The sequence below is a fragment of the Nannobrachium achirus genome (assembly GCF_963921795.1).
Source record: "Nannobrachium achirus genome assembly, chromosome: 9".
NCBI lineage: Eukaryota > Metazoa > Chordata > Actinopteri > Myctophiformes > Myctophidae > Nannobrachium > Nannobrachium achirus.
The window spans coordinates 62,320,557-62,347,207 of record NC_137818.1 but is presented as its reverse complement, the minus strand read 5'-3'; the positions used below and the strand labels follow the sequence as shown (position 1 = coordinate 62,347,207).

Sequence of the window (26,651 nt, the reverse complement as noted above, 5' to 3'; positions counted from 1 at the left end):
GAGGCAGATTAAAAAAAAGACCTCTGGTAATAAACCCGCCCCATAAAATTGTAAATGGTGCATTTATATAGCGCTTTTTATCCAAAGCGCTTTACATAGATTGTGCATTACATTCACCCATTCACACACACATTCATACACCGATGGTGGGGGAAACCATGCAAGGCACCAACCTGCACATCGGGAGCAATTAGGGGTTCAGAGTCTTGCTCAAGGACTCTTCGACACTAACTTTGCGGAAGCACGGGATCGAACTGGGAATCTTGTGGTTTCCATTCGGCCGCTCTACCGGGTCACTCTATTGACTCATTTTGCCACTGCCGCCCCATATTTGCATACTGGACCCTGATTGGTGCCCCACAACTTCGGGTCAGCGAAATCCAATAACAAGTTCACAACCGAGAGGGGCCAGACTAATCTGCCAAGGCCTTCTTCGTAGTTAGTACTGCGTTCGGCTGTAGGTAGGTAGGTAGGTAGGTAGGTAGGTAGGTAGGTAGGTAGCCGTGTGTATTTAAGCCCGTAGCCCAATCAGGGACCAGCATTTCTGGCGACGTCATCATTAACAGCCAATGAGGGACCAGCATTCCTGGCGATGCCAGTGGTGATGCCAGTGGTGAGTGCACCTCATAGCACACTCTGCTGGTGCACAAGTAGGCCATACATGGCCTACATGTGCACAAGGCACAAGTTGGCACCTTGACACCTCGACAGAGTGCAGTTCTAGTTTTGTCTGGTCCCTTTACTTTTAAGTTATAACTGCTCATTGTATTCAGGCTTTTAGACAGGCACATTCCCCTGAAACACATCTTGAATTGTGACTGTTTGTTTGAACCCACACTTAATACATTTAAGCAACCACCGACTACAACCTAAAAGCACAACCTAAAAGCACAACCTAAAAGCACCCTCACAAGTTACAACTCCCCAACACCCGATATTCCACCTTCTACACTCTGGCACCAGTCTAACAGCATACAATACCCAACACCCTAGTACAGGGGTCAGCATCAGCAACCCGCGGCTCTAGAGCCGCATGTGGCTCTTAAGCGCCTCCCTAGTGGCTCCCTGGGGCTTTTTCAAAAGTGTATGAAAACGGAAAAAGATGGAGGGGGAAAATATATTTTTTGTTTTAATATAGTTTCTGTAGGAGGACAGACATGACACAAACATTCTTAATGTTTTCCAATGCTGCAAAAATGTGTAGAATAAATATTACATTTCAACATTCTCTCCAGGATGCGCTGCAGAGAAAATAAACATTTAATCATGAATGCTCATTATGTATTTGTTGTAGCCTACTTAGTCATTTTGATAGAATATAGCTAATATAGACACTTACAGCATGTGTTGCCTTCATTATAAGGCTTATATAAGGCTCCAGACAGATTTGTTTTTAGTTTTTTTGGTCCAATATGGCTCTTTCAACATTTGGGTTGCCGAATTGCCTAGTACACTCTAGCAACATCCTAGCAACCGTCTACTACACCCTGTTTCTCAAGGCAACAACCAAATTCCTTGGGCGTGCAAATATACTTGAAATAACGAATTCTTTACTATTGTCATTGTTTCTCTGAGTTCCAAGCCGTTACGTTTGTTCAAATTAGCCAAAACGTTTACCTGGGAAATGCTTGAATTCTGTTTTTTTCTTTCTTAGGTCATGTATTTTCAGCTTGCTTGCCTACCGAAAAAGAAAGCTCAGTGAGATGTTTGTTTGTGTGTGATTATCATTGTCTATTCGAGCTACAATTCCATTGTCTTCCTCCCATCGCAGTATTTACGACCTTGCCTTCAAGCCAGATGGCAGCCAACTCATTCTCGCTGCTGGAAATCGTGTTCTGGTAAGACTGGCTTTTTAAAATGTAATGTTGTCCTCACAGAGGGTTAAAGAATGCCTCAGCTACCATCTCACTACTCTTTGCAGGTGTACGACACGGCAGAGGGGACTCTTATTCAGCCTCTGAAAGGACACAAGGACACAGTGTACTGCGTCGCCTACGCCAAAGATGGTACTTTGCTATTTTGTTCCATTCACCCAAGTACTATACTTCAGTGTTTCTCAACTTTCAATTTGCAAGGTCTCCCCTTAACTGTTAGGGTCCATTTGGTTCCATTTGTACACTTTCAGAGTTACAGACTTGTATGGGTCAATTTAGACGCCTCTAAAGGAACCCACATAGTCCCTGGAATCCACTTTGAGCATGTTATACTTAAAGTACAATTGTGAGGTGCTTTGTCAGCAGGAAAGGTCGACCTAAAACAAAGTCGACCCAAACTCGTTTCCCAACGGGTCTGTGGCCTGAAGCTAGATGCAGATTAGACCAAAATCAAATATTTGCTTCTGGGGGTCCCTGGAACAAAATATTTTGCAATGGGGGTCCGTGGCCAAATACAGTACATATCATTCTGGGGCTCCTTGACTTGACAAAGTTTGAGAAACAATGATAGCAACATAGGTTTTGTTCAATGTGCCTATCACTGGTTAAGGACCCCCAAAATGTGTTTTTTGGATGCGGACCCCCATCTCAAAATATTTTGTTCCACGGATGGACCCCTATCGCAAAATATTTTCTTCCAGGGACCCCCAGAAGCAAAGATTAGATTTCTGTCTATTCTGCATCTAGCAATAAGGCCACAGACCCGTTGGGAAACGAGTTTGGGACGACTTTGTTTTTAGGTCGACCTTTCATGTATTCCTTTACTTCTACTCCACTGCATCTCTGAGGCACCTTTTATACTTTTACTCCACCACAATTATTTGGAAATGTAACTTTAGTTTCTAGTTATTTTTTAGATTTAGATTATTATTACAAAAAGTCAGCCATATATACGTTTCGGCCATTTGGAAAATAGCCGGTCTACAAGCTCACAATGCGCCGCGAGGCGATGCATTGTGAGCTCGTAGCTCAGCTATTTAAAAAAAGTATACATTTGAAAACTTAATCATAAAATGGGACATTCTGCAGAATGAGTACATTTTGATACCAAATTACCAATACCTTTGTACCATTTACTCGAGTCGCTTACTCGCTTTTGAATTCCGGACTTTTACTTGTAACAGAGTATATCTGCATTGCTGTATTGATACTTTTACTTAAGTAAACGTGAGTACTGTTTCCACCACTGACTGTACTCCAGACGTTTGTGGCCGAGTGCAGCGACAGCTGCTGTTGTCTCTCACATTGCTGCATTGTTTCGCAGGGAAGCGATTTGCGTCGGGGTCTGCAGACAAAAGCATCATCATCTGGACATCTAAACTGGAGGGCATTTTGAAATACACGTAGGTTTAACCTTCCCACATCACATGGCTGTAGTGTTATTCCATGGTCCATAGCGGGTGTCTTCAACGTTTTCAAGCCGAGGACCCCTTAGTTGAGAGAGCAGGGACCCCCACAGTTTGACAGCACAATCAACAGTGTATTTTGGATTCATGTCAATTTGTGTTTTCAGATATTTAACTACTTGAACTGTCAATACTTAATAAACTTGACCTTTCACTCTGTACTGCTCTTTTTCCCCTCTACACCAAAGCTCTTTGCCAAAAAGAGCTGATCTACAAGCTCACAACGCCTCGTGCTGCGAGGCGTTGTGAGCTTGTAGATCTGCTATTGGTGGCTAAAGTTCTCAGAATATGGACGCTAGGGTTCAGGTGGTTAATATAAAAAAAGGAGAAAAAAAAGTTTCTTTCACACAAAGATTTGGAGGACCCCTTGTAGTAACTCTGGGGACCCCCTAGGGGTCCCGGACCCCCCTGTTGAAGACACCTGGTCCATAGTTTTTCTTTTCTTTTATATGTCTGTATCTGTTTAGTTAGTTTATTCTTTGAACATCTTCACCAGTATCAATAAAATGACATACATCAACATAAGCAGATAAGCATGGGCCTATCCTACGTACATAATCTTATGTTTGGCAAGAAATCTTGCCAAAGTCGACCGCAACCAAGCTAAACATACAAAATAAATGCCATTATTATTACTGTTATAATTATTAATACTATTATCATCATCATCTGTAGCCACAATGATGCCATCCAGTGTGTTGCGTACAACCCTGTCACCCACCAGTTAGCCTCCTGCTCCTCTGGTGACTTTGGTGAGTACATTGACACGGCTGTTTGAATGCTTTAACCAGTGAAAAATAGCAGATATACAAGCTCACAGCGCGGCACCGAGTGCCGCGCTGTGAGCTTGTAGATCTGCTATTTTTGAAAAAGTCGTGAAAATGGGTGCAAATCTTTGAATATATGTATTTTCAAAGCGAACGTTTTGTATCTCAAATTTTGTTTGCTTCTGGGTGGTCCCTGGAACTGGGGGTCCGTGGCCAAATAAATATCAGTTTGGGGTCCTTCACATGAAAAGGTTTGAGAACCACTGACATAGTAGTCTCTCAAGAACAGACTAACTGAGCTCCAGTTAAGTGAAAAGGACCTTTTCTTTGATGATGGCTGGCCAGATTGCTGACATAGAAACATAGGGGTTTTCAAAAGAATCTTAGAAGGATTCAAAAGACACTTATAGAATTGGGTCAAAATTCTAATTTTCATGATTTTTCAAAAATAGCAGATCTACAAGCTCGCAGCGCGGCACTCGGTGGCGCGTTGTGAGCTTGTATATCTGCTATTTTTCAATAGTTAAAGCATAAAATAATAATAAACTATAATGTGTACCCGTTCTAAATGGGTTAACCACACAGCCGTATATATACTTCATCATACTACAAATAACAGAAATAGACGATCTACAAGCTCACAAACCACTCCATTGCCACATGTTGTGAGCTTGTAGATATGATATTTTTTATGTCCCAGGAAGCCAGGTTGAAAGTGGTTAAATGTAATCCTTTTTAAGATGTTCTGATATTCCTTGGGGCACCAGATATGAACATACTGTACTGTACTTGTTTCAGGTCTGTGGTCTCCAGAGCAGAAATCGGTTTCCAAACATAAAGTGAGCAGCAAGATAACATGCTGTGGGTATGTACAATCAACAAGCCTGCTTTTTGTCATGACTGATGTTTTGCTACTTCACAGTAGAGATGGGACGATATGAACATTTCATATCACGATTATTGTGACAAAAGAAATCACGATTTACGATATTATCGCGATAATCAAATTCCATTATCCTGGGGCGGAACATTAGCCAAAAAAATTGCCGATCTACAAACTCACAACGCGTTGCGTTGCGACACGTTGTGAGCTTGTAGATCGGCTATTTTTTGGCAAAGACATTTGATAGAGAGTGAAAAAAAACTGTATCAAGTATGTATATTATAAGTACCTTTTACTAATTATAGAGGGTTTAAGACAAGTTGTACCGGATATGCAGCTCTGCAAATAAAAGGTGATTGATCCCAGTGCATGACGGAGGACGATATCACCATCATTTGAATCTCCACGAGTGTTATGTATCACGATAAATGATAATATTGCGTATCGTCCCATCCCTACTTCATAGCTCTCGTCCATCGCGTCACCTCCAGTGACGCTCTGATAGACCCGTCGGCAAATGAATAGACCGCGTTTTCTCAGCCCCTACGAGCGCTCAACTTAAAGGAGTAGTTCACCCCCAAAATGAATTTTTTTCTATTGATTACTCATGCCATGGAGAGTAGAGTTCAATAATATTTTTTGGTTTTTGTCACATTCCTAAGACACAAATTTGATTTGAGTAAATATACCCCCATTGATTCCGGATGGTGACCCGTTTCGAAACGGGTCACCATCCGAAATGAATGGGGGTAAATTTATTGTTATCACATTTTTGTCTTAGGAATGTGACAAAAACCAAAAAATATTATTGAACTCTACTCTCCATGGCATGAGTAATCAATAGAAAAAAAGTCATTATGGGGGTGAACTACTCCTTTAAGTCAAAATAAACAAAACTACTTCACTACTCACCAAACCAAAGGTAGTTTTGCGTTGTTGAAAGTCTATTCTCTGTCAGTCTGTCAGAGCGTCACTGGAGGTGACGCGATGGACCAGAGCTACCTACTTCACAGACCCTTGTGACATGTTGTCTTCATGTTCAGATGGACCAACGACGGCCAGTACCTGGCCCTGGGCATGATGAATGGAGTGGTGAGCATCCGCAACAAAAACGGGGAGGAGAAGGTTAAGATAGAGCGTCCAGGAGGCTCCTCCTCTCCTATCTGGTCCATCGCTTGGAACCCTTCAAAGTTAGTATTTTCTCATCAGTGGCGTCAGTTCAGAAAAAACTAAGGTATGGCAACATGACTGGTGTCTGGACACCAGTCATGTTGCCATACCTTAGCTACAGGCATGATACATTTATTTTAAGAAGTACATTCTATTTTTCCCCCCGTTTCTACGGTTTCTTGGGCTGGATATGGCAGCCTGGAACGGTTGTTCAAATGCAGCTAAACTTGGCATGTTAGTAAACAATTAACAATAATGAATTGCAGCTGACCTGCGGAACCTGGGAATATACCATTTTGTCAAGATGGGGAGAATACAAGTGAGGAGAATATAATTATAATACCTTGTTAAACTGACCATGTTGTTAAATTTGGCATTTTTAAGTATTTTAATTTAACAACAACATAATAACCAGCGCAGATAGACAAAGAGACATTCATGGATTTATATTTAAAAGTAACCTTTATTTCCCCCCCTGGACCCAGGGTATGGCAGCTGCAGACCCCTGCCATACCCAATTGACGCCCCTGTTTCTCATCTATCTCCAGCATCATTAATTCATAAATTAACCAATTTTAGGCCTAGAATTATTTAATGCTTTAACTATTGAAAAATAGCAGATATACAAGCTCACGGTGCGGCACCGAGTGCAAGTCTTTGAATAATATCTTTTTAAAAGCAAATATTTGTAACTCAAATATTTGCTTCTGGGGGGGGTGCGGGGGTCCCTGAAACAACATATTTTGAGATGGGGGTCGGTGGCCAAATACATGCAATTTTGGGGGTCGTTGACATGAAAAAGTTTGAGACCCACTGATTTAGAAGACATTTATAGAATTGGGTCAAAGACATTCAAAGACTTGCACAAATGTTCAAGATATTTCAAAAATAACAGATCTACAAGCTCGGACCACGCTGTGAGCTTGTAGATCAGCTATTTTTTAATAGTTAAAACATAAAATAATAGTTAAAAAGTGGTTCAAATCTAAAGTAACACAGATTTACGTCCAGGCCTATAAATGGCGTAAAAGATAAAAACGTAAAATTACAATATAGTGATGTACAATAACTACATACTGAACTAATGCACAATGTTTGTGTGATGAAGGGTTCTTTAAAGGTTTATTGATCAGTGATCACCAGTCACCAGGATTTGTTGATCACTTTCCCACCAGTGTTGATTTCGTCAACTAAAACTATGACGAAAAATGTTTGTCGACTGTGTTTTTTTCACTGACGAAAACGAAATTAAAACGAAATTAAAACTAAGCTGTGATGACTTAAACTAAGACTAAATATATTGACAATTTCGTCAACAAAATAAAAACTAGACTAAAACGTTAGGGAGGGACTAGTGGAGAAGAGAGTCATTTTATGTTTGGTTGCTCTTCAGGTGTTGCGTGTTGAAAATAGCCGATCTACAAGCTCACAACGTGTCACGCTGCGACGCGTTGTGAGCTTGTAGATCTGCTATTTTCAGCACACAACCAAGGGTAAAATCAGTCATTACGATGCCATCAAGGTCAGCCAAAATACATTTTAGTTGACAAAATCAACTGTAGATTTAGTCGCCTTAAAACGTATGATATTTAGTCGACTAAAATTAGACTAAAACAAAATGACGTTTTATTCAAAAGACTATGACTAAAAATAAAAAAATGTGCTGTTAAAAAACAACATTGTTTGCCACATGCATTGAGTGCAAGTGTACAGCCCAGTTAGGACCAACAGGTGGCAGTGACGTTCTGTGACCAACAGGTGGCAGTGACGTTCTGTGAGAGAGGAGATGATGAAGCCTGAAAGGGAGCTCCTTTTGGGAGCAACTGTGCTTCCTCCTCCACAGCAGTGTTTCTCAACCTGTGGGTCGGGACCCCCAGGGGGGTCCCCAAATTTTGTTGGGGGGGGGGTCCCCAGATGATTAACTTAATGTGAAACATTGTTTTCTCACTCAACAGTAAACAAAGCAACATAAAGTGTAAGTGTATAGAGGGTATCTGCACATTTCTAAAGTGACAATTTAAGGACTTACCGTAATACCTCTAAAATGACAAATGAAACATTGGCCAAATTGTCAAATGTTAGAGGCTGAAATTGTGAAAATAGCAGCTCTGTCATGCTCACAACGCCTCGCAACAGCTCTGTACTTAGTTTGCTCTTTTTCCCCTGTACACCAAACATCAAAATCCGGGTAACGTTCCACAGAATATGGAGGCGAGGGTTCAAGTGGTTAATGTAAAAAAAAGATCCCATCACAGATATTTTGGCAGCCCCCCGTAGTAACTCTGAGGACCCCCCGTTGAAGACACATGCTCTCTAGCAAGTAGCAATGAGTGTACTATCAGAATATAGAGCTATTTATTTTAACCAAAGAAGATCACTCCTTGGTCACCTCCAAGATACCCATGTACCTGACAAACTACTTCCTAAAGGTCAAGGATGTTCACGATCACAACACAGGCAGCTCCACTAATCATCATCAACGTAGATTTAACACTAAACAAGGCTCTAATTCGTTCTCCTGCTATACCACCAACATGTGGAACGCCCTTCCACAAGCCTTAAAGGAGAGCAAATCCCTAGCCTCCTTCAAATTTGATATGAAAAGTCACCGTCAGGCGGCTGCTACTCGTGACTTAAATAGACTAAGCCCCCACGCTCCGACCCCCCTTTTTTCTGCCAATTTTGAAATTGATATTATCCTAGATAAAGTACTATGTTCTATCCGTCTGTCTTTCAATGTTATATGAGATACATAGAGTGTGGTTCCTGTGGAAATAAGCCTTGGCTTTCTAGGATCTCCTTTTAGTAGACCTTGTACCAGTGATTTGTGCCGTCATGAAACTACTTTTTTTTCTAATGCAAAACTTCTAATACATTCTTGAATCAATCAAAACCTTTAAGAAAATGTTTCAAAAAGTAAAAGAAAAATGACCATGCCGCAATGCGCTGTGAGCTTATAGATTGGCTATTTTTACTATTCATCATACCAGTAAGGGACATTTCTGAAAAAACACAGGGGTACATGTGTGTTTTTCAGATCTAGAGAAGAGGGGGTTCTAGGAAAATAAAAGTTGGGAACCACTGACGTAGAGCAGTGTTTCTCAACCACTGTGCCTGGGGACCTTTGGTGTGCCCCTGAGAAGGGTCAAGTGTGCCCCTTGAACCTGCTTGAAAGCCAGTATTGTATTTATCATTTTAGAAATGATTTAAACTAGTGAAAACAGCCGATCTACAAGCACACAATGCCTCGCACCGCGAGGCGTTGTGTGCTTGTATATCAGCTGTTTTCACTACTGTTGTGCGACAGCCTTGTATGATGAAGCAGGGCTTTACTTTGCGAAGAAACGTACACATTTGAAACTTGTTTCTGCCCGACAGTGACGATATTTACACCCCCGTATTATGTTGGCGTGCCCATGGATTCTTGGGACATGAAAAGTGTGCCCATGCAGAAAAAAGGTTGAGAAACACTGACGTAGAGAATGGGACAACTGGTGTGTGGAAATAGAGGTTCCCTCACAAGTTTTTCATCGAGTTTATATGCACATAAGTGCTGGGATAAGTGCAACGCATAGTTTGAGACAAAGTAGAATCTGTGCGTAAAGCCAAAACCAGGCTTCTTTTATGAATACAAAACTAGACAATGTTTTGATTCATGGTACTGTAGATCCTTGCCAGGTAAATTGAAAACACCTGTTCGGTCATTCAAATTACACATCATCACATGTGGGGATAATCTAAACATTGTTGCGGTCATAAATAACATGGGGAGAGAATACATGTAGGTAAAAAAAGCAAAAGTAAAAATATTGTTTTAGGGCGCCCTGTCCAAGATAGTAATACAACAGTTGGAACAACATAAAAACAACTGTAAAAAGTGCCCTGTGTTAGAAGCCAAATCGATTTGACCGCCATTTGACTTATTTTAGTTTCGCAGCAACGTTTACATTAGTTACATCTGTGTCTACTCTTACCTGCTGTGACCTCATGCATCAGGTTCAGTTTCAGTTCGATTTTATCATAGTGACCAATCATGACTTTACAAACAAGAGCATAGACCTGATGTAATTAATTGAAAATATATAATAAATGTAATAACATAATCGATTAATAATCAATCCCAAAAGTGAACAAATTTCTAAACTTTAAAAAAAATAGTGAAAATAGACGATCTACAACAGTGGTTCTCAACCTTTTCAGGCCGCGACCCCCAAAATAATCATATTTTAACAGGCGCACAAGCACTAAGAGTTGAGGAATTATATTTTGTATAACAGTTCTATTGTGAAAATAGCCGATCTACATGCTCACAACGCCTCGCAACGCGAGGCGTTGTGAGCATGTAGATCGGCTATTTTCACAATATCTGTCCTCAATTTGGCCAATGTTTAATTTGTCATTTTAGAGCTATTAAAAAGTCCTTAGATTGTCACTTTAGAAATGTGCAGACACCCTCCATACACTTATACTTTATGCTGGTTTGTTTACTGTTGAGCGAGAAAACAACGTTGCATATTAAGCTAATCATCTGGGGACCCACCTGGGGGTCCCGACCCACAGGTTGAGAACCCCTGATCTACAAGATGGACAGTTGCAGCCCTATAGACATCCCCCTCACAATGAGCACACATTTTTTTGGAACAGTAGCGGGGAAAAAACTCCCTTAACTGGAAGAATAAGCCTCGGGCAGACCAGGCTCTGGTGGGCAGCCATCTGCCTTGACCATGGCAGGGGGGAGAGATGGAGAGAGGAGAGAGACAGAGACAGAGAGAGAGAGAGAGAGAGAGAGAGAGAGAGAGAGATACAAGCATCAGCAAATTTAACTGAACAGGTGTTTTACACTGACCTGATCCAAATGTTGTCTAGTCTTCTATTAACCCATGTAGAACGGATACACATTATTGCGCGTGATGTTTTGCTTTAACTATTGAAAAATAGCAGATACTGTATACAAGCTCACACGCGGCACAGAGTGCCGCGCTGAATATTTTGACCTGATTCTATATGTCTCTCCTAAATCCTTTTTTTTTTTTTTTTAGAAACCTATGTTTCTATGTCAGTGGTGCTCAAACGTTTTCATGTCAAGGACCCCCAAAATGTATTTGGCCACGGACCCCCATCTCAAAATATTTACTTCTAGCGACCCCCCCCCCCAGAAGCAAAATTTGAGGCACAAATGTTCGCTTTAAAAATACATATATTCAAAGATTTGCACACATTTTCACGACTTTTCAAAAATAGCAGATCTACAAGCTCGCAGCGCGGCACTCGGTGCTGTGCTGTGAGCTTGTATATCTGCTATTTTTCAATAGTTAAAGCATTATAATTGTAGGCCTAAATGGCTTAATAAAGTAAGTCTGAATTTGGCTCGATGTGCAGACTGTTTTCAAATGTAGGCTACAGAATATTAATGAGATATATGTATGTTATTTGGACGGACGCTAGTTTCATTGTACTGTAGTCTCTTTGAGGAACCTACACTGCACTCTTTTTGTGATTATTGCGACCGTCAGGTCGCAGTTACTATCAAAACCTCGACCAGCTGTCCGTCAGTCTCTGTCACACGTCACACTTTTGCCCTGCTCATATCTCCGCAACCGTTGCCCTGATCCATGCCAAATTTTGCATACACACTCCTTGCCTGCCAAACCACAACCTCCACCCTCCATCAATTCTCACATGACCCTCTTCTAGCGCCACCATGAGGCCGATTCCTGCAAAACACATTTATGGACACTGCTCCTACAATTTTTGCCCTAAAATCACACAAATCGGTACACAGTATGTCTGCACTCATCTCATCAACATGGATCTCTCCCATATAGCGCCAGCATCTGGACGATTTTTTTCAAACACATTTTTGGACACTGCTCCTACACATTTTGCCCTAAAATCACGCTGCGACCTGATGGTCGCTTATCTCCCGATTAGGGAGTCTTACTGGTCTACCTTATTGTTTGACTGAGTTCCATAAACGCTTGTAAATCGCTCAGGATGAGAGCGTCTGCCAAATGATTCTCCGAATTGAAACCAAATCAGTTACTGCAAAGGCAGACTTTAATGTGTAAAGGAAGATGGTCGACGGCGTCAACAGGATGACAAATCGGATGTTAGTTTTGGAAACGTTGGATGTTAGATAAATCTTCATCATGTCTGCAACGAATGTGTTCTAAATATGCTGCAGCTGTCAGGAAACACACTCTAAAGCAGGGGTCTTCAACGTTTTCAGGCTAAGGACCCCTTAGTTGAGAGAGAGAGAGATAAAGCAGGGACCCTCACAACCTGTTCATAGATTCCATATAGTTTAACCGTTTAACAGCACAATCATCAGTGTATTTTGGATTTATGTCAATTAAAGTTTTCAGATATTTAACCACTTGAACCGTCAATACTTCATAAACTTGACCTTTCACTCTGTACTTAGTCTGCTCTTTTTCCCCTCTACAGCAAACCTCTTTGCCGAAACGCTGCGAGGCGTTGTGAGCTTGTAGATCGGCTATTTTTGGCTAAAGTTCTCAGAATATGGACGTTAGGCTTCAAGTGGTTAATATAAAAAAGGCGAGGGGACTGCCCCATAGGTCGAACTCCCGTTGGGTCGAACAGCGTCGGCAGGTTAGGTAATCACCCGCGAGCGTTGGCAGGTTAGATAATCTCCCGCGTCATGGTTACTGAGGTTAGGTTTAGGGTTAGGGTTAGGCATATTTTTACTGAGGTTAGGATTAGGGTTTGTTTGGGTTAGAGTTTGGTGGTCGATCCAAAGGGTGTTCGACCTAATGACATGTTACCAAAAAAAGGTTTCTATCACACAAAGATTCAAAGGACCCCCTGTAGTAACTCTGGGGACCCCCTGTTGAAGACCCCTGATCTAAAACCATTGTGATGTACTTTCCTAGGGACGAGCACAATGACATTCTGGCCGTGGCCGATTGGGGAAGAAAGTTGTCCTTCTATCAGCTTAGCGGAAAGCAGGTGAGTGACACAAGTCAATACACCACCACGTACATACATAGGTTTTTTAAAAAAAAGGGACATTCTCAGTGTTGGGGAAGTTAAAGTTACATGTAACTGAGTTACGTAACTAAGTTACATTTTGCTGTAACTTGCTGGTAACTGAGTTCCATTCATATTTCTGTAACTCATCAAGTAAAGCCCTTTGCACACAGGACAGTTGCGTTTCTTCCGTTTTCTGTATGAATAAAACGCATTGGATTTGGTGTGCAAGGCTGTGCGGAATCTGCGCTGCGGATCCCAAAAGGAGTCATACTGTAAAAGGAGTGATGAGTTTTTTACCGCATGCGACAAGACGCACGAATCGAACTGGGTTCGATCGAGAAAAAAACGCACGGCCGCAGCCACTCGTCGCACGGCTCATTCGGATCCGGTGTGCATGAAGTCGTAGAGAATCATTGTTTTCTTTTTAAAAAATGAAATTGTCCGTTTAATCCGTGCGGATAAACGCGCCTGTGTGCAAAGGGCTTAACTGAGATACTTTTTGGGTCATTTTTGGCTCAAGTTACAAGAAGTTACAAGCGAAGTTATAGTTTTACATTTAAGTTTTGTTAAGATTGAGGAATCAAATGTAACAGTTTAATTAATATGTATAGCAAAGGTGTTGCTAGTTGCGACCGTATGTCGCATTTACTATCAAAACCTGCACAAAGTGTGAGTGAGTCCGTCAGTCCGTCAGTCCGTCCGTCAGTCTGTCTGTCACACCTCACACGTCACACTTTTTCCCTGCTTATATCTCCGCAACCGTTGCCCCGATCCATGCCAAATTTTGCACACACGTTCCTTGGCTGCCAAACTACAACCTCCAAGGACCCCCGGAGCTCCAGGGACCCCCAGGTCCCTGGGGGACCCCCAGATGTAAAAAATGACCAAATGCGCAAACATGACCAAATGACCACCCCAACGGGGCTGCTCACGGGGAATTCCCGGGGACCGCCGACTCCTGGTGCTCCAGAACGGATGCAAAAGTGGTGGCGCCCCCAGTGGAGGACCCCCTACACTGCAGCTCACATAAAATGCCGTAACTCCGGCTAGGAGCGACCGGGACAGCCGGGGCCGGTACCTATTCGTCCGCCTTGCCGGCGCGGAGACCCCACCCCTCATTTCTCACATGGCCCTCTTCTAGCGCCACCATGAGGCCGATTCTTGCAAAACACATTTTTGGACACTGCTCCTACAATTTTTGCCCTAAAATCACGCAAATCGGTACACAGTATGTCTACACTCATCCCATCAACATGAATCTGTCCCATATAGCGCCACCTCCAGGCCGATTTTTAAAAACACATTTTTGGACACTGCTCCTACAGATTTTGCCCTAAAATCACGAAAATCACTACACAGTATGTCTACACTCATGTCATCAACATGGATCAGGAAGATTTTGGCAAAACACATTTTTGCCCTATTTGTGGAGATAAGTGACCTACGGTCGCTTATCTCCCGATTAGGGAGCCTTACTGGTATCACTATACAAGGCACCAGTCTTTTTCTCTTTTTACTGTTAAGTTACAGTTTTACAATTGAGATGTGATCAAATTGAAGATCAAATGTCATGACTAATGTACAGTATCCTCAACAGATATTCTTTTTTTGTGGAATTTTATTTTAGGAACACAGATGTTCCTTTTTGAAATAAAATATAAAAAAAATAGTAACTTGAAGTAACTCAGTTACTTTTTCTATGTAACTTGAAACTTTACAAGTTACATTTCTCCAGGGGTATAACTGTAACTTGATCAAGTTACTACCATGGTGAGTTTCTTGTAACTGTACAAGTTACGCTTTCAAAGTAACTTCCCCAACACTTAACCACTTAAGCCCTATATACAGATCCTTCTTGAAAAATTTGAATATAGTGTAAAAGTATATTTTCTTGAAAATGTCATATATTTCTTGAAACTTTCATATATTCTAGATACACTGGACATTCAGTGAATTATCCCAAACCTTTTTTTGTTAAAACTTTGTATTTTTATGGCATACAGCTCATGAATATCAAAAGTCCACATTTCAAAATATTACAATATTACACAAGACCACTCAAAACAAGCATTTATTGCGACCGTCAGGTCGCACTTTACTATCAAAACCACCACAAAGTGTAAGTAACTCCGTCCGTCCGTCCGTCCCTCCGTCTGTCTGTCAGTCTGTCTGTCACACCTCACACGTCACACTTTTTCCCTGCTTATATCTCCGCAACCGTTGCCCTGATCCATGCCAAATTTTGCACACACGTTCCTTGGCTGCCAAACTACAACCTCCAAGGACCCCCGGAGCTCCAGGGACCCCCAGGTCCCTGGGGGACCCCCAGATGTAAAAAATGACCAAATGCGCAAACATGACCAAATGACCACCCCAACGGGGCTGCTCACGGGGAATTCCCGGGGACCACCGACTCCTGGTGCTCCAGAACGGATGCAAAAGTGGTGGCGCCCCCAGTGGAGGACCCCCTACACTGCAGCTCACATAAAATGCCGTAACTCCGGCTAGGAGCGACCGGGACAGCCGGGGCCGGTACCTATTCGTCCGCCTTGCCGGCGCGGAGACCCCACCCCTCATTTCTCACATGGCCCTCTTCTAGCGCCACCATGAGGCCGATTCTTGCAAAACACATTTTTGGACACTGCTCCTACAATTTTCGCCCTAAAATCACGCAAATCGGTACACAGTATGTCTACACTCATCCCATCAACATGAATCTGTCCCATATAGCGCCACCTCCAGGCCGATTTTTAAAAACACATTTTTGGACACTGCTCCTACAGATTTTGCCCTAAAATCACGAAAATCACTACACAGTATGTCTACACTCATGTCATCAACATGGATCAGGAAGATTTTGGCAAACACATTTTTGCCCTATTTGTGGAGATAAGTGACCTACGGTCGCTTATCTCCCGATTAGGGAGCCTTACTGGTAATAGAAATGTCAACCTTCTGAAGTCAGAGTTGCTTGAAGTCCAGTGGGAAGTTTCCAAAGTCGGTTATGATTTGGGGTGCTATGGCATCTGCAATGCCTTTTTACACAATATTCTAATTTACCCAGAAGGATCTGTACTTCTTTGTACAACATATACCAGTAAGGCTCCCTAATCGGGAGATAAGCGACCGTAGGTCACAACCGGGGCAACGGTTGCGGAGATATAAGCAGGGAAAAAGTGTGACGTGTGAGGTGTGACAGACAGACTGACAGACAGACGGAGGGACGGACGGAGTTACACTTTGTGGTGGTTTTGATAGTAAAGTGCGACCTATGGTCGCAATTAAAAATAACTGATCTACAAGCTCACAACGCGCCCCAACGACATGTTGTGAGCTTGTACATCTGCTGTTTTTTGCTCTTTTCTCATTTCAAAAAGACACATTTTGACAACAGGCTGGGAACGAGGCCAGGATGCATGGGGTTAATGTGGTTACATACGTTTTTAATTAAATTGTTAAAGTATGATATTATCAAACATAAATATCAAACAGCTCAGACAAGTCTTAATTTCCCAAAAGGACATGCAAGCGTTTAATTCAGTCTTACCAGAAGCAGGGATAAAACATATCCCCACCGGCCATGGAATTGATTTATTTTTGTTAAGTTGCTTTGATATTATATTTGATTAGTTATGCGTTTCATAATTTTAATATTTTTCTGTAATGTCATGATGCATCAAGGAGTCCTGTAATGCATAAAATAATGAATAAAAAGAAAATGAAGGTCTCCCCTTTCGTTAGAGCAGTGTTTCTCAACCACTGTGCCTGGGGACCTTTGGTGTGCCCCTGAGAAGGGTCAAGTGTGCCCCTTGAAACGGCTTGAAAGCCAGTTTTGTATTTGTCATTATAAAAATGATTTAAACTAAAACAGATGATCTACAAGCACAAAACAGACGATCTACAAGCACACAACGCCTCGCGGTGCGAGGCGTTGTGTGCTTGTAGATCTGCTGTTTTCACTACTGTTGTGCGACAGCCTTGTATGATGAAGCAGGGCTTTACTTTGCAAAGAAACGTACACATTTGAAACTTGGAGATACAAGGTTTCTTCCCGACAGTGACGATATTTACACCCCCGTATTATGTTGGTGTGCCCATGGATTCTTGGGACATGAAAAGTGTGCCCATGCAGAAAAAAGGTTGAGAAAACACTGCATTAGAAGGACACCAGAAGTAGGGTAGTGTGTTCTTTTCAATGACTCTACTGTAACATGGAGTTTGAAGTTGAAGGGGCGTAGATAGGCGGGGTTGCGTCGGATCAAATGAATATCACATATCTAAATATTGAATCAAGCAACTGAAGAAATGTCTGGGGTGCGCACACAGTCCCGAGTAGACGTGAAAATGACACCACAAGTGTTTTTAGAGCGAAGTTCACCTTTTAATGAATTTACAATATGTGACTGACCACAAGTGGTTTCGCTTTACTACGAGTGTGGAGCTGTGCCACTGTAAACAGCTTAGAGGGACCTGTTGATGACCACAGTAAGACAGGACTCACCCTGAGGAGGGAATTAGTCATAGGCAAAATAATATATCATTCGCTCACTCCACTATAGCAACAGGTAACATGTCCTTGCTTCGAACTCCCTTTGGTCCGACCACCTAAACCAAACCTTTTTATCCCACGGTTTTCCAACCCATTTTCTCCCCCAGTGCCAACTACCTAACCTGTAGTCCAGGTTTCTGCTCTCCCCCTGCCACGCCAGGGGAATTGGGGAGCACCTGGCTGACTAGGTGGAGGTAGTATAGAAACCAGGACCACTGCATGTTTTTGTGAGGGCATCTACCCTAGGAGACACGGGGAGAACATGTAAACTCCACACAGAAAGGCCCTATCGCCAACCCCACCTAGGGTGAGGGTGCTGATGATGCGGAGGGAGGAACACGCCCACAGCGTCCCCTGGCGGGAATCGAACCCAGGACCTTCTAGCTGTGAGGCGAAGCGCTAACCACTGCGCCACCGTGCCCCCCTACCTAAACCAAACCTTAACCCTAACCCTAAACTCAGTATAACTATGCCTAAACCTAACCTTAACCCTAACCCTAACCTCAGTAAAACTAACGCTGGTGAGTAGCTAACCTGCCAACACTGGTGAGTAGCTAACCTGCCGATGCTGGTGAGTAGCTAACTTGCCGATGCTGGTGAGTAGCTAACCTGCGGATGCTGGTGAGTAGCTAACCTGCCGACGCTGGTGAGTAGCTAACTTGCCGATGCTGGTGAGTAGCTAACCTGCCGACGCTGGTGAGTAGCTAACCTGCCGAAGCTGGTGAGTAGCTAACCTGCCAACACTGGTGAGTAGCTAACCTGCCGATGCTGGTGAGTAGCTAACCTGCCGACGCTGGTGAGTAGCTAACTTGCCGATGCTGGTGAGTAGCTAACCTGCCGACGCTGGTGAGTAGCTAACCTGCCGAAGCTGGTGAGTAGCTAACCTGCCAACACTGGTGAGTAGCTAACCTGCCGATGCTGGTGAGTAGCTAACCTGCCGACGCTGGTGAGTAGCTAACTTGCCGACGCTGGTGAGTAGCTAACCTGCCGAGGGTGTTCGGACCAACGGGAGTTCGAACCATGGGGCAGTCCCCTAGCAACAAGGAGCGATATGATTTAATACACCCTCTGTCCAAAACACAGGGTGGTTATAACACTTTACAGAACTTTAAGGCCTGTGTTTCCAGATGTAATCAGGCTGTCAAGGTTTATTGGAACCACAACGGTGCATTGGAAGTGATCGTGTTCGGTTTTTAATAATGGCGGGGCTCTCCCTCCCCCCGTTCCCCCTGGGCAATACCGTAATTACAGAAAAATATGCACCCTTCATTACCCTGCCATGAGACCTTAGGCTCATACATTGTCACTAGCCCATTTATCTGTTTAACTGAACATGCTGTTTTGATTACAGTGCTTAGAATAGTCGGTAATAAAAAGAAAAGAGCTAGTCCAAACTAAGTATGGACTGTCAGGCGATTCTTTTCCTGCGTGAGGAGAAACAGATGCGCCGGAGTTGGGGAAACTGATATGACGTTGCTCAAATGGACCTTGAGTTCCAGTACGATACAGCCCCACTTAGAAGTGGGAGACGGTTGCCTTTCTTTAATCTATTCAGAACGGGTACACATTATCGTGTATCATTATTTTATGCTTTAACTATTGAAAAATAGCAGATATACAAGCTCACAGCGCGGCACCGAGTGCCGTGCTGCGAGCTTGTAGATCTGCTATTTTTGAAAAATCGTGAAAATTCGAATTTTGACCCGATTCTATAAGTGTCTTTTGAATCCTTCTATGACTTTTTGAAAACCCCATGTTTCTATGTCAGCAATCTGGCCGGCTATCGTCAAAGAAAAGGTCCTTTTCACTTAAGTGGAGCTCAGTTAGTCTGTTCTTGAGAGACTACTATGTCAGTGGTTCTCAAACCTTTTCATGTGAAGGACCCCCCAAATTATATGTATTTGGCCATGGACCCCCGTCTCAAAATGTTTAGTTCAAGGGACCACCCAGAAGCAAAATTTGAGTTACAAATGTTCGCTTTGAAAATACATATAGTCAAAGATTTTACACATTTTCACGACTTTTTCAAAAATAGCAGATCTAAAAGCTCACAGCGCGGCACTCGGTGCCGCGCTGTGAGCTTGTATATCTGCTATTTTTCACTGGTTAAAGCATTCAATAATTCAAGGCCTAAATGGGTTTTAATCTATCGTTTAGTCACGGGTTCAAAAGGATTGTTGAATGTGTTTTGGGACTTTGATGTGCATTAGGGCGCAGATAGTGGAAAGTGTTGGACCAGACCCCTGGCCCACGAGAGAAAGAAACTGATTGTTTTAAACACTTAAATCCTATATACTTAGTTTTCTTGGGGGGTTTTCCCCCCTCTGACTTTTCTTGCCATTATTGATTGTTACGTTAGTTAAGTGTAGAGAGACGGGAAACAGAGTGAGGGAATGGGGGAGTGACATGATGCAGTAAAGGTTCGCCCCGGCCCAGGATTGGAAATAGGGACTCGCCTCTATACTAGGCCCTGTCCTGTTTTGCTCTAAACCAGGGGTCTTCAATGTTTTCCGGCCAAGGACCCCTTAGTTGAGAGAGAGATGAAGCAGGGACCCCCACAACCTGTTCATAGATTGCATATAGTTTCATTGTTTGACAGCACAATCATCAGTGTATTTTGGATTCATGTCAATATGTGTTTTCAGATATTTAACTACTTGAGCCGTCAATACTTAATAAACTTGACCTTACACTATGCTCTTTTTCCCCTCTACACCAAACCTCTTTGCGGAAAATAGCTGATCTACAAGCTCACAACGCCTCGTAGCGCGAGGCGTTGTGAGCTTGTAGATCGGCTATTTTTGGCTAAAGTTCTCAGAATATGGATGCTAGGGTTCAAGTGGTTAATATAAAAATGGAGAAAGGAAAGTTCACACAAAGATTTGGAGGACCCCCTGTGGTAACTCTGAGGACCCCCTAGGGGTCCCGGACCCCCTGTTGAAGACCCCTGCTCCATACTATGCCCCATCCTGTTTTTTGCTCAAAACAATTGTGTATTGTTTATTACTATGCTTATTACTGAGCTAGGGTTCATGTGGTTGTTGTTAACTCCTTTGGTGCCCCCTCCCGAGTTTCCCTAGTTATTACCGTTGTTGGAGGCCGCCAGGCCCAGGTTTCCCGAGTTGGCAGCCATTTTGAAAAAATATATATATATTTCGACCTCCAAAAATGTAGTAGGAATGATCGCAATCGTGTGAAATTGTATGTTTAACCAACCACATCTTTCAAACACGGCAGCCATGTTTGTTTACATTTGAAGAAAACATAATGGCTGCTATCTCATGAATGCCTGAACGGATTTCCAAGCAGACCTTTTTGTTTGAAAGCTGTGAACAACGTGCACACACATGGTGCATGATCTAGGCATGGGCGTGCATGATCCGTGCACTAAAAATTACATGTTTTGGCATCCTGGTACTTGGCAGCCATTTTGAAAAGGCAGCGAATGAGTTAATAGACACTTTTCCTTGTGTCCACCAGATTTGGAAAGACAGGACGCTCACCTACGACCCGTGCTGCATTAGCTACTTCTCCAAGGGCGAGTACATCATCATGGGCGGGTCGGACCAGAAGGCCTCCCTCTACACTAAAGACGGGGTGCGGCTCGGCACCATCGGAGAACAGAACTCCTGGGTGTGGACGTGCCGCGTCAAGCCCGACTCCAACTATGTGGTCGGTCTCTCGTCTCTTGGAGAAAACATGTCCAGTAAAAAAATACTCCAATCAGGGTTCCCACGGTCATGAAATTCCTGGAAATAATTTGAAATTAGAAAAATATTTTTTCAGTACTGGAAAAGTTTTGGAATTGATCAAGGGTCCTGGAAGTTCCTGGAAAAAAATGCCATTTATTGTCTTTTGGTTTGTTGTATTTGGGTTATTATTTTGTTAATACCTCTGAAATGACGAATTAAACATTGGCCAAATTGTCAAATATTAGAGGCAGAAATTGTGAATATAGCAGATCTACAAAGCATGTAGATCTGCTATTTTCACAATAGAAACGTGTTATACAAAATTCCTCTACTATTAGTGCTCGTCAGGGTGCCGGGGTTCCCAGTTAAAATATGATTATTTCGGGGGTCAGGGCCTGAAAAGGTTGAGAACCACTGGCATACACTACCTGTCTTTGGGCATTGTGCATAGGAGTAAGCGACTTGTTATTGAGCTGAATTATTGTTATATAGTCCTGGGAAATCGTGTTAAATATTCTGGAAAAGTTTTGGAAAAATTTTGGAGATTAATTGTTAAGGATGTGTGGGAACCCTGTCTAATGCAAAACAGCCATGGAACGCAGACACGCAGTAAAATCCTCAGTGTTAATTTAAAGTCGCAATCCCAAAACTTGCATCTCTTACCCAGGATTCAAAGCCGGGATTTCTGCGGCTGAGCTAATACAGAAAGCCTGTTTGGGCAAAGGATTAATTGCCTTTTGAGCTTCATTCGATACCACTTGTCAAGTCAACCAGTAGTGGTCCTACCTGAGCACAGGATTTACATTTCTCAATAGAGGAGTAGACCATCTACAACAACCACAGTTGTTATTAAACCTTTTTAGCTTTCCCTGATTTCTGAAATCCAAGTACCCCCTATTTTCAGCAACAGTAAAATATATTTTTAAAGGGATATTTCACCTTCCAAAAAATGTTTTGGTAATTTTATCGTTTAATCAGGCTTTTATGAACACCCTGAACAGATTTTAATTTGCTCGATTAGATATTTAGACATTTGATGTAAATGTTATCAGTCCTCCTCCAGGAGGGGGGCCCCATACACACCCATTGTAACTTCAAACTGATGATAGATTTATTAATCTTTTCTGGTGACTCATACTGCCCTCCTAATACGTGAGCAGGCCGTGTTTTTTGATGACTTTTTAAACATTTTTTTATTGTATTGAATTTTTTTTCCATTTTCCCAAAGAATTATTACAAATAAATGAAAAAGGTTATCAAAAAAACCACAGCCTGCTCACGTATTAGGAGGTTAGTATGAGTCACTAGAAAAATAATGGGTGAAAAAATAAATTAATGAATCTATCATGGTTAAAATGGAGTTTGAAGTTACAATGGGTGTGTATGGGGAGGCGTCCTGCAGGAGGAGGGCCTGGTAACATTTACATCAAATATCTAAATATTGAATCAAGCAAATTAAAAACTCTTCGGGGTGTTCATAAAAGCCCCATTGGACGATAAAATGACCAAAAGGTTTTTTGAAAGTGAAATATCCCTTTAAGCTATGGTCTACCATACAGGTCAAAATATCATTTTATTCACTAAAATAAGTTATGGATAGCCGCTTTAACTCATTTGGTTACATTTGTTCACTCTTACAACATGTATAAATGAACACTGAGGAAAGCGCGGTGCGCTTGCCATCAACAGTGTCTGAAAAGTGCACGATGATAAGCTACATAAATACAGCGTTACTTTACTAGAGTGAAAACCATGATTTTCCCACATGACTGTAACACCTCTCTGAGTCTTCTCTTTTCACCATATTTAAGCCATTTAGGCCTAGAATTATTGAAACTATTGAAAAATAGCAGATATACAAGCTCACAGCACGGCACCGAGTGCCGCGCTGTGAGCTTGTAGATCTGCTATTTTTGAAAAATCATGATTTTGTTGAATATATCAAAGCGAACATTTGTAACTCAAATATTTGCTTCTGGGGGGTCCCTGGAACAACATATTTTGAGATGGAGGGTCAAATGCCTGAAATTTTGTGTGCCATGGCATTGGTCCGAAATCTCATTGTTCCGACATCCTATTAGTCAGAATCTGGTGAATGATAACCTGGTAAAATACTATACCTAAACCTAAACCTAACCCTAACCCTAACCTCAGTAAATCTATAAAGTACTATATCATATCATATCATATCATATGCCTAAACCTAACCCTAAAACCTAACCCTAACTAAATTCGGACTAATGAGATGTAGGACTAATGAGATTTCGGACGTATGGGCAGTCCCCTAATTTTGGGGGTCCTTGACATTCCTTTAGAGGAAGGATTTAGAAGTCGGGTCAAAGATTAGGTCAAAGATATTGAAAGACACATTTTCACGTTTATTTAAAAAAATATCAGATCTACAAGCTCGCCGCGCTGTGAGCTTGTATATCTGCTATTTTTTTAAAGTTAAAGCATAAAATAATGGTTAAAGTGGGTGCGTTCCCGGTCTTAAGTGGTTAACTGGAAGTGGCAAGGCGTAGGGGAGAGAATTGGTTGCTGGCTCTTTGCCGTGGTAGACAGGTCTCTAACAACAGGAACATTGTGTCACTCTCAGTCTTTTCTTAGAGGTGCTAATGGGATGCTCTCTCTCGTCTCGTCTCGTCTCATCTCGTGTCTAGGCGGTGGGCTGCCAGGACGGGACCATAGCTTTTTACCAGATTGTGTTCAGCACGGTGCATGGCCTGTACAAAGATCGCTATGCCTACAGAGACAGCATGACCGATGTCATTGTCCAGCACCTCATCACCGAACAAAAAGGTACACTGCGATTTTTTTTTGAATAGACTAGTCCTGACCAGGGATGGGACGATAAGCGATATTATCGTTTATCGCGATAAAAAACACTTGCGATAATCGTTTTGTGGAGATTTAATATATCGTGATATCGTCCTCCGTCGTGCACTGGTATCAATTCACCTTTTATTTGCCGAGCTGCATATCCGGTACCACTTAAACCCTCTATAATTGGTAAAAGGTACTCATAATATACGTACTTGATACAGTATTTTTTCACTCTCTATCAAATGTCTTTGCCAAAAAATAGCCGATCTACAACCTCACAACAAGTTATGAGGTTGTAGATCTGCTATTTTTTGGCAAATGTTACGCCACAGGATAATGGATTTTGATTATCGCAATAATATCGTAAATCGCGATTTATTTGGTCACAATAATCGTGATATGACATTTCCATATCGTCCCATCCCTAGTCCTGACTAGCTTTCAGGATTCAAGAGTTTCATTATTACATCTCATATATACAGTACCATAACATTATAACAACAATAATAACAATAGCAAAAGAAAAAATTAAGACAGTAGCAAGTAGCAAGTAGGCTACTGTAGAAGGTAAAATAAAATAAAGGTACGACATATTATTATGTAAAATTGTACATTAAGGTAAATACTATATACATTAATCATAGCACACTTTGAAGTGCTTGGAGGTGCTATGTGCAAGGGTCACACTTGTAAATATGATATTTTAATGTATGTGTGGCCTTCATAGTCTGTCCAAGTCTCTATTTACGTGTGTGTGTGTGTGTGTGTGTGTGTGTGTGTGTGTGTGTGTGTGTGTGTGTGTGTGTGTGTGTGTGTGTGTGTGTGTGTGTGTGTGTGTGTGTGTGTGTGGTCATTAATATGCAAGTGCAAAGAATGCAAGGAATTGAGAATACGGTAAACTAGACAGATGCTGCTAAAACCAGTAAGACGCCCTAGATGTAACCAGTAAGATGCCCGACCGTCAGGGCGGGCAGAAACAACAGACTTGTAAATGGGGCGGGGCTTCAACAATTGGCTCGTCCATATTGGCCGTCTAAGTCGTAGTATACACCAAGTTTCGAGACGGTACCATGCTGCGAACTGGAGTTATGGATGTTTAAAGCCCAGCCAATAGGAGGAAAGAGGGGGCGGGGCTTCAACAATTGCAGCTCATCCCTATGGCGGTCTAAGTCCAGACACCAAGTTTCGAGGCGGTACCATGCTGCCAACTGGAGTTATGGCTGTTTAAAGCCTAGCCAATAGGAAGACAGGGGGGGGGGCTTCAAAAGTGCCAAGTTGTGTGAGCATTTTAAAGTTGAAATCACAGTATGTGTCTCTGAGTATGGATACACTTGCTTCGCATGTGTGACCCTCGTCTGCTCTCTCCCCTCCCGACCCTCCCTTTACCCCCAGTGAGGATCAAATGCCGCGAGCTGGTGAAGAAGATCGCCATCTACAGGAACCGTCTGGCGATCCAGCTCCCAGAGAAGATCCTCATCTATGAGCTCTACTCAGACGACTCTTCAGACATGCACTACCGCATCAAGGAGAAGATCTGCAGGAAGTTTGAATGCAACCTGCTGGTGGTCTGCTCGCAGCATATCATTCTTTGTCAGGTAGAGTGACCAGACGTCCTGATTTGGCCTGCAATTGTCCCAGCTTCTATCTCTAAAAGGGGGAGTTTGACTTGGCGTCAACCAATAGGAAAATCAAATGCGTGGTAGACCCCACTTGACAGGCATTTAGCTTGTAGTTTTCTTTCGGTGGTCAAACAAACTTCACACCAGAAAACCATCACTGGCCACAATCCACTAGACAACATGGGTGTGACGCAGCGGGCGTCGACTACTTCCCCCTTCTACGCATTTGAAAATTGGGAGAACCAACCCGTCTATCTGTCTGGAGAGAGTATGTCAGAAAGGGACAGGAGGAGATAAGTCTGGCCTTTGTCTGGTGTGGTGCAGTCTGGGAGGTACCGCGAAGAATCCTAAATGTTGTTTTGGAATAAAAAGCCGTACCGGTTCACCACATCCCGGGGCTCCCTTTGACACTCTCCCTCAAAATGTTGCGGTTACACGTCTGCCTTTCTCCTAACTAAACTCCCCTGACCTGTTGTGACATGCTTGTCCTCAAACGTCTGGTTTGACAGATAGCCCAAAGAGGCCGTGGAGACATTTGCGTACTATTAACGTGATGGACACAGAATGAATTAGCGGTTTTGCCGTGCACCGCGTCTCCCAAACACCCCCAGAGAAAAAGATTGCAGCGCGGAGAACTGCCAGTTTCCCCAGATGTTTCTGCCTACGCTGTAAAAGGCTCCAGCTGTGTGTCCGTGTGTTTTGTGTGTGTGCGTGGCTGCGTGTGTGCGTGCGTGCGCATATGTGTGTGTGTGTGTGTGTGTTCACCCCGCAGACTTTACCCCCCCCCCACCCTTTCTCTATCCTCTCAGACCGCA

At 42.7% G+C, this 26,651-nt stretch overlaps 1 protein-coding gene across 1 annotated transcript in view; it reads left to right on the top strand.

The window, feature by feature from the left end:
* The window catches only part of ift122 (intraflagellar transport 122 homolog (Chlamydomonas)), a 127,818-nt gene that overhangs the window by 948 nt on the left and 100,219 nt on the right, over window positions 1-26,651 (top strand). Inside the window, exons 2-11 of the mRNA XM_080734189.1 lie at window positions 1,772-1,838; window positions 1,922-2,006; window positions 3,199-3,277; window positions 4,016-4,092; window positions 4,906-4,972; window positions 6,034-6,180; window positions 13,054-13,129; window positions 21,183-21,374; window positions 24,055-24,193; window positions 25,610-25,812. Coding sequence (XP_080590315.1) covers window positions 1,772-1,838; window positions 1,922-2,006; window positions 3,199-3,277; window positions 4,016-4,092; window positions 4,906-4,972; window positions 6,034-6,180; window positions 13,054-13,129; window positions 21,183-21,374; window positions 24,055-24,193; window positions 25,610-25,812 — 1,132 coding nt within the window. The remainder of the gene's footprint in view (window positions 1-1,771; window positions 1,839-1,921; window positions 2,007-3,198; window positions 3,278-4,015; window positions 4,093-4,905; window positions 4,973-6,033; window positions 6,181-13,053; window positions 13,130-21,182; window positions 21,375-24,054; window positions 24,194-25,609; window positions 25,813-26,651) is intronic.